The 8,844-nt window shown below is 45.6% G+C and overlaps 1 protein-coding gene across 3 annotated transcripts in view; it reads right to left on the bottom strand.

Moving 5' to 3' along the window:
- Positions 1-5,325: 5,325 nt before the first annotated feature.
- TTC7A (tetratricopeptide repeat domain 7A) overlaps positions 5,326-8,844 on the bottom strand; it is a 168,203-nt gene continuing 164,684 nt past the window's right edge. For all 3 annotated transcript variants that reach the window (XM_059841218.1, XM_059841216.1, XM_059841217.1), the window contains one exon: positions 5,326-7,081. In XM_059841218.1, coding sequence (XP_059697201.1) covers positions 6,860-7,081 — 222 coding nt within the window. In that variant the 3' untranslated portion in view covers positions 5,326-6,859. The remainder of the gene's footprint in view (positions 7,082-8,844) is intronic.

Below are 8,844 nucleotides of genomic sequence, written 5' to 3'. Positions count from 1 at the left end.
AGCTGCACCAGTTCTAAACGGGATCAGACCTGAAAGTCGCAGCTCTGACACTCAGGACAATGACCTACAAGGATCTTTTCCTGCACTGTTTAACACTTGCTTAAGTTGGAGCACTGAGAAAGCCCTTGAATCTTGCCCTTCAGCTGGTGGATCTGCGGGGATGTTTTGGCTGTGAGATGTTGCTCTTTGTTTTGGAGACAACACAGCACAAGAAACTGGCTTGACAGCCACAGCTCACTTAAATGCTCTCGTGGCTGCTGATGGCAACGCAGTAAGCCGGTGTTGCCCAAGTCTATTTTCTCTAACACCAGTCTTTAAAGAGCAGCAGGTTATTTTTCCTTTGTTGCAAAGACTGGTTCAGGCACGTCTGACTGGGATGTGACATTTCCTGAGGGATGTGGTTAAAGACAAAGTGGGGCTTTGGTGACTCCGCAAAAATCTGATCGCCTGAGACTGTCATGGAAGAGAGCATCTGGGAAGCAGCAATGCTTCTCATCTCTTCCCTTGGGAAGTTTATGGGACTGCTAAATATCTGGACCTCACATGAAGCAGGAATATATTATATAACATTCTGGTGCAGAAAGAAGTGGAGGTATGAATCAATTATTAAAATTGATATAAAATATATAATAAATTATTAAAATTGATTAAATTATTCTTCATGACCTTTCAAGAGTATTGTGTCAAAATTATAACTGAAATGCAACTGGGTTCTCTGAAAGGGAAGCAGTGATTCTGTATTAAAGGTGGAGCCCCCAAACCAACTGGAGCTCCTTCCAGCAAAAATGGGGGGCAAAAAGGCTTATTTTCTTCCCATTTAAACAGAAAGGGAATATTAAATGTCTGTGTGATGCAGAGCAGGTACCAGGCAACGTACCAGCATTAGGTACCAGCAAAGATGAGTGGTCTCCTCAGAGGGCACTGAACAATGAAATTCTCCAGCCTTTGCTTGGGCTCAGTTGCAGGCCTCCAGTTGGGATACTGCTTGGAGGGGACATGGAAGTCTTCTCCCTCCCTGCCTCCCTCCCTCCCTGCCCCACACCAGTGCTTTGCTCTCTCTCCATATCAAGAGAAAGATGGGGGAAAAGATAGAGCCAGTATTTCATTCACTTCAATTTTCAATTTTTAAGACTGTATGAGCAGCTGAAGGACTTAAATCTGTTACTGCCACAGAGGAACCTCGTTCTGCTTGATTTATGCTGAGTACACTCATCAACCAAAGCAGCCACAGTTATGAAGAAATGTTCTTCAAAAACCTCATCCTTAATCTCATTTGAGTATGAAACTAAGGGATGGACTTTTTAAGCTGGGCCTCTTGAAACCTGCCCAAAAGATTAATGTGTAACTGCACAGAATGCTCTGGAAACTCTTGAATGGAGACATTTTATTTCCAAATAACCGCAGGAGTAACTGTTTGTAGCAAAAAAGATGATTAATGGCATTGTGGCCAAAGTAAGGTAAGTCCCTCAACTTGACAGCACAGTATTTGCATGTTACCTCGATGTTAGAGTTTCTCACACTACCTTTGTTTATTTTTACTGGATGAAGCACAAGAAAAGCATGATGCTCGCTTAAATCTCCACAAATCCAAACATCTGAAGCTACATTGCTCCATTTTCCTGGCTCTGTTCCTCTCCGAAGGCACGCTGCTTGCATGCTCACTCTCGTTTTTCCCATGAACTACAGGGTGTAGGCCAAAATACCCTCTGCAACTGGTAACTCCTAGGCACATTGGGTTCCAGTTAATATAACAACTGGACATTTCATAATGCTTGAAGCATCTGTGGCATGATTAAAATCAGCAGGAAATATAAGGAGCAATTTTTGTTTTCCACAGGGTCAATTTTATTAAATTAGGTGGAAATATCATACAATGACCAGAGAAGTTACATGGAAAACTGATTCTGCCACCTGTGACAACAGTATCAGAGGGGCATGTAGGACATGTTTGGATGTACAACAGCCGAGCACCTCTCTGTGCAGTGGCTCAGGGAGGTTCTTGTATCATCATGGGCTGCTACACAATGGTGCAGTGTTGCATCCCCATCAGAGGTTTAAGCCACTGACTGGCATGTGTTTCTGTGGGAAAACCAGCTGGATCTTTTAGAGCCCAGTCACTTGGGAACCTGCCTTGGTTTCCTGGAGCTGAAGGCACAAGCCAGTTCATTAGAAGCAAAGTTGAAGAACCCATCTTGGCAACTGCTGGGTCTGTGGTTACCTCCTCTCCTGCCTCACTGACTGAGGACGATGGACGATTCAGCTTTCCATTTCTGGGAAAACAACCTTCTGTCTGATCATGCACTGACATCCTGCAGCACTGAGCAACAACTCAGCAGCAAGGAAAGCGTCCCTGGGAGCCAGGCTTAGGGAGCAGTCTGAGGGTCACTGGGCCAGCACCAGTGACGGGTGCTGCCCAGCAAGACCCTTTGGGCTGGTGGCAGCAGCCCCCCTGCAGGTGGCAGGCGCCAGGGCAGCACTGATGGCACCCAGATGGGTGCCACAGCTGTCCCTCTGGGCACAAAGCAGCTCCCCTTAGCCAAATAAGGAGGGAGAGGAGTCTCAGCTCCACATGCCCATTGCATAATTGTCAAATATGCCTGTAATACAATTGAGTCAGAGGGAATTATTGCTGCAGCACAGTTGCTTTGGGAAGCCTTCCTCTTGTAGGCTGAACTGCAACTATCAAATCTCTGTTGGTTTGGCTGAAAAAAGATCATGGCAGTGATGTCTCTTCACTAAAAAGGACTGTTTCCCACTTTGCTTTCATTAAAAAGAAATACAAACTAGCCAAACTCATTCTTTACCAAGACTCTCTGAAAATGGAACACTTCTTGGACAAAATAACTGTAATAAAACTGCAGCAGCCAGTGCTGTGCCTGCTTTGGTAACCAGCCAGTGAATTTTCCAGTAAACACCCTCCAGGACTGTTCTCCATTTGGATTTATTAGTCATTACCAAGAAAAGATAATTAGCACTTGTGAAGCATTGTGATAATCAGCAGCACGAAGTGTTTCCAATAGAAACGGACGGGGTCCGTGCGTGGCGCAGGATCCGCAGCTCCGCCGTACTCCCTGTACGGAATGAGCGCAGGCTGGGCAGACCTCAGCTGGGGAATGCTCGGAACCAACTGCTCCAGTGGCGCTAATGACACTTTACAGGGGATAAGGCAAGGAGGGGAGCTGTTCCCTGGCCTGTTGGGCTTCTCCTTCTGTTATCCCGGAGGCAGAGTCACTTTTGTTACAATATGCAATCCTCCTTGTTGGTCAAAGGCAACGGCACATACCACTCCTTTACTGCACAACAGGAAAATAGAAGGTAATTATTTTTTCTTTTTGCATGCACTCTGCCAAAAACTGGAAAAGAACCTTGTGGTGGAACAAGAGGACCGTGATACTTTAGGCAATGATGTGGGCTTTTTATCTTCTTTCAAAACTAACGAATGAGAAAACTCTGTTAAGACTCAAGTCAGTGCTAAAACTTGCAGAATTGGTTCCCCAAAGTTATTGTTCCCCAAACTTTCATTACTTATGGTCTGTAATAATCATATGAGACATGGGATGTAAATCTTCTGTTCTTAAATCTCAAACCCTGAGCATTAAGCATGCCAGGCTTTCCTGCCACGCCTATTACGGAGCTCAGGAAAGTAAGTCTATCAGATTTATCAACACTGCTATCTAAATAAATACTACAATACATAGGCTTGTCTGAAGCAGCTGTCTTTGTTTTTTTTTTAATCTGGAAGTGTGAACAAAATCCATGCTGAGTGAGAGAGGTAGCATGTAAGTTTGGGAAGACTTCTGTTTTGCTGAGCATGATTAACAAATATAGCTGGAGGATTCACCCCCAAAGTATTTGTAAGTCTGCAACAACCACTCTCTTTCCTGCATTGTACAGAGCATTTCAAGCCAATACAATACCCTTCCAGCCAAGAGGTACTTTCCATCCTCTGGGAAGCATGCAGGAAATCTCGGGATTGAGTCCAGTACGTATGCAAAGTACTTTGTCTGTAATTGTTGCAGAGGCTGTGGTGTGGTGAGCTGGTAGAGGGTACCATAGCCCTCTGATTCCTGTTGATGATGGCCTTTACTAATGCACATCTTCCCTGCAATACGTGGAGCAGAGGATCTTAGGACTGAGATTCCATTGCCAGCAACACTCATTAATGCACATAAGATGGGACCACCCTGGCAACATCTGACTTGTTGATGCACTCAAAGTATTCATTAATGTTTGCCCCTCTTCCAGGAAGATGAGTGCTGTGCCAAGTCTGATTATCATCAGGATGAAGTTTGCCTGATCGCCACAACCGTGATGGGCTGGTGGCTGTTCACAAGCTACGCGCGCAGAAGCAAATGGATCTGTGAGTGTTTGCTTTTCAGCTGCTGCTGGGAAACAGGCACCCTCCTGCCAGGTCACAGCCCAGCTACGTTACAGACCTCTAAAAGCAGCTCCTGGGTGGCAGAGGTGGATGTGCAGCTTGCACTCCAATAGCTGCCCAGTACACAGAAGTTGCTATGGCAGTGCTTTGCAAATACACATCGCACAAGGGAGCGGCGAGGCGTGACCACACAGAAGGTTCGCTCCCACCCTGGGAACTGTGGGGCAGAACAAACACCAGAATATAATATCTATCTATATGTATCTCTGCTTAAGTCTATTGTCAGATTGCATCTGACTGTGAAACTGGGCTTAAAACACCTGGGTAACAATTTACATATTATGTCAACAACAGCATCTCTCCCCCTCCCCTTCTCTTTTTTCCCCCCCGCAGTGCAGAGTGAGCTGACTTCAGAGCATCCTTCGCAGCAAAATGCGTCTCACTGCATCTATTTGTCTTGAAACTCCATTAATTCTTCTACTTTAACACCTACTCTCTCCTCTGCTGCTGTGGTGCTATTGCAAACAAGGAATGTGGCTTGGTGGGGAACACCATCTCCTTGGAAACCTGCCCCAGGCCTAAAAAAGTCCTTTTGGGTGCCTGTGTGACACTGGAAAGCCAGAGGACTCATGGGCTGAGCACCTTTCACGGCTGGGCTGCTTTCACCTGGAGTGAAATCAGCCTACATCAGATCTGGAATCCCTCAGTGGACAGATAAATAAGCTGAGCGATTGCATCTGCATCATTTAAGGAGAAAAAATAAAAATATTGGCCTGGAGTGCACCAGGCTGCTGCGAGGAACCTGAGAGCAGTGTGCTTCCCTCGGGGCAGGCATCTTGAGGGAAGGCTGGGGGCGGGAGTTCTCCGATGGTGTGGGCTGGGAGCAGCACAAGGGCCCAGCTCTCCATCAGCCTGCAGATTTCCAAATAACTGTAAACAACACTGACTTCAAGTCTGCTGCCAGAGCCTCAGGCTCTGTAAGAAACAACACCATCTTATTTATTGCCTGAGGATATTATTATTTCCAGAGTGAACTAGTTGTGGATCACAATACTGGACAGAATTATAGTACAAAGTGTGCTTTAGTGCAAACTTACTAAATAGTCACAAATCTTTGGACAAAAATGGGCGCAAAGCCCCAACCTCTTTTTATTCTTTGTAGAAAAGTGCAGCAAATTGTTGCATCATCTTTATCTTGGGACTGGTCTGGTCAGGCCTGGCTCTCATGTGACAGCACAGTCCAGCTCCACCTCACTGCCAAGGCCCTGGGGAGGTCACACAGAGCTAAGGAGCAGTTCAGCAGGGGCTGTGCCAGCTGTGTCCCCTCCCTGGCCGTGCCAGCCATGGGGAGGCTGTGTGGATCAGAAGCTCCTCACTATTACACCAGATAGGAGATGCAAAATGGTGCCATTGAAGGCTCAACTCCGTACCTCTACTGTGAAATTTCTATGGACAATCCAAGGATTTAGTTTTAAGGAAGAAGCAGTCCATATACACACATACTGCCCTTTCCCTTTCCCTTAAAAGACCGCTGCCTTCTTTTGCATCAACAAAAGATGGACATGAAAATGGTTTGTGCCAGGAATGGTAACGTGGTAGAGCAGAGTTCAGTCACTATATACTGGTAAACACTATATTCCTTGCTAAACTGATGCAATAGGAGATTAATAAGAATGAAGCTCAGAGCTTATAATTAGTTACTTCATGTAAGGCCTTTCAATAAATACGTAAGTGGAGATATTTATGTGTTTTTAATACTAGTTCAAGTGTGAACTGATCTGGTCTTTGGTCTTGCTGCTTTTGTGAGTTATACTGCAATAGCAGCTTTATTTTTAAAAAAGTATTTTTCATTTAAAACTAAAATTAATTTTAAATTTATCTAGGCAAGTGCTACACTAAATACAGTGAGCATATACAGTATATAAAAGCAAGGAAGGAAAAAGGATTATCAAAATAGATGAAATAATTTTGTAAACAGCATATATTGTATGTCTATTTGGTGCAAGTGTCATTCTTGTCCCGTCAGATCTGTGGGGAGACAGCCACATACTTAAACACAACTTGCTCAAGTTAGTTGGTGAATTTACTCCTATTAAGAGCATTTCTGGGCTTTAATTCAGGGCTTGGGGGTTCTAGTTTCAACCAACACTGAAAGGTGCAAGTGCTTTGAACAGCTGTACCCTAGCACAATCTTTCTACAGTCACCTTGAACCAGCACTTTGAAATAAGCCTTGCTATTAACTTGAACAGGAGGTTAGCCAGGCACGTGGGAAGAAAAAGGCATTCTCTGTTCCTGCCTGTTGCAAATTCTTCTTCAGTTTGGCTTATCTAAGCTAAGCCTGTAGACCTGAGCCCCGTCCTGGAATTACTTAGCCCAGTTCCAGGTTACAATGGCACTTTTTGTTGGGCTTTTTCTTTGTTTATCTGCTTGGTTTTGGTGTCTGTCCAGGCAATGCAAGTGCTTAGCTGCAGGGAGCAGTTTCAGAGCTCCCTGGGTATGACAGTGAATGGAATGACAGGACTGCTGGATTCAAGGTCCAGGGCAGTAAGGAAACATTCGATGGCAGCTTCGTTTTTCCCCTGAGCCTGCAAGACCTCTCCAAGGCTGTTCCAGGCAGTGTGGCTGGTGGTCTGGATCCGGATGGCATCTCTGAGGACTTTCTGGGCCAGCTCCCTCCGCCCAAGTCGGCTCAGCACCAGGCCCTGCCAACAAACAAGTGATGAGCAGTTAACAACAGCGCTGAAGAGAGGAAGAAATGGAGCACCTCAAGCTCCCACCAAGCTGCCCTCTGAGAGCAGGCACAGGAGTCCTATGGAGGGGGCATCTCCACCTATTTCTGAGGAATAAAAGTGATCAGTTGTTAAGTTCTGCGGTTATTGATAGTGTTGTGCTCTTTAAATAGTAACTGTGAAAATAATTTTTTTTAAAAGCAGATTCAGATTCAGCTGTGCAAGTGCTCCTGCTGTGTGTTACTGGGAGAGTGTTTACTGGTGCTATACAGAAGAAAGGTTACAGGCCCTTTAAGCATCCCTCTCTCCTTGCCCAGAAAATATACACAGGTTTGACTACAGCCAGTCCCCGAATTCATTCCTGCACATCTGCAACACCCAGCTGAGGCTGAGGTAAAGCCTCTCATCTCCTACATCCTGACCACACTGACATCCTTCTTCCCAACAAACAGGGGGCAGAGGGATGTGGTCTCCTCCCAGCCTTCTATGGGCAGGCTGTATGTAACAGCATGGGATGCTGCAGCAGCTCTGTCCTCCTGCACTTCAGTGTAGATCCTAAAGCAGCGTGGGGGAGGAGAAGGATGCAGGAACCTTGTTTAAAAAGCTGTCCTTAGGGTAAGAAAAGACACAAGTGGGTGTAACCATCTGGAAGGAACGGGAGGGGGAGGATGAAAGAAGTGTTAGGAAGAACATGTTTTCCTATAGGGCTCTCATGGATGTGTCTGAACCCACAAAGCACCTAATTAGCCAGGATCCCTGTTAATTACACAGCAGTCAACCACTGAGCCCAGATAGTCACATGGGCTTTGCAGGCCACAACATATCCGTGGCATTTCTCTGCTTCCTCCTGAAGGTGCACACACCAGGATGAACTTTCCACCAGCTTCATCCAGGTGTGGCCTCTGGAAGAAGCAGCCAGCACTGCCATGTCACCTGCCAAGCTCTGCATGGCCTCTGCCCACATTCACCCATGGAAATGCTGGCGAGTGAAATGACTGCCTGACTTCATGCTCTTCCTGGGACAATGTAGCAGGTGGATGCATATACATAAGGAAAAGCATTAGCTTAATCTTTAATCTAATTGCTTTTAGTGCATATGACAAGTAAATTTCTGATGAAAGAATGGTGATGCTTTTAGAAATAGTGAAGGTTTTTCCTCTGTTTTGTTTTGTTTGCTTTTACAAAAGTACCATTAAACACAGGGTGCACCAGCATCCTTAAGGCCAGTGATGGTACCAATACCTACAGAAACACATTAATTTGCCTGAGAGAAATATTAAGAAACAGCCATTTAATCAAATATTGGTGGTGCTATGAAAAACTTCACTGCCTCCTTCTTGCCCATAACCTTGACCTGAATAATAACTCAGTATCAAATCTGATCATTTAGAGGTGCAGTGGGGGGTGTCTTTTCTTTAGGTTCCTCTCTATGCAGGAAAACGACAAGACAACAGGCTGTAATCTTAGGATCCCCCTGAGCGCAGGCATAGGTGGCCCAGAGGTTCCCTGGTGGGAGAGGCTGGTTCCCCTGGAGGTGGCTGTCTGGAGATGACTGCAGGCACGTAATGGCAGACTGCAAGGAATTTGTGCAATTATAATTTGAGTCACCAGCCTGACAGGGATAATGAGGCATAGAAAGGGCAAGAAGTGCGGCCGTAGCAAATCTGCTGCTGAGCCAAGAATAGACAGGAGCTATCTCAGCTCAAGTTTGTCCTCAACCACAAACCCACTCTTCC

Source organism: Haemorhous mexicanus, chromosome 3, assembly GCF_027477595.1.
Source record: "Haemorhous mexicanus isolate bHaeMex1 chromosome 3, bHaeMex1.pri, whole genome shotgun sequence".
Classification (NCBI taxonomy): Eukaryota; Metazoa; Chordata; class Aves; order Passeriformes; family Fringillidae; genus Haemorhous; species Haemorhous mexicanus.
The sequence above is the reverse complement of the archived record's forward strand: the minus strand, read 5'-3'. Positions and strand labels throughout refer to the sequence as shown.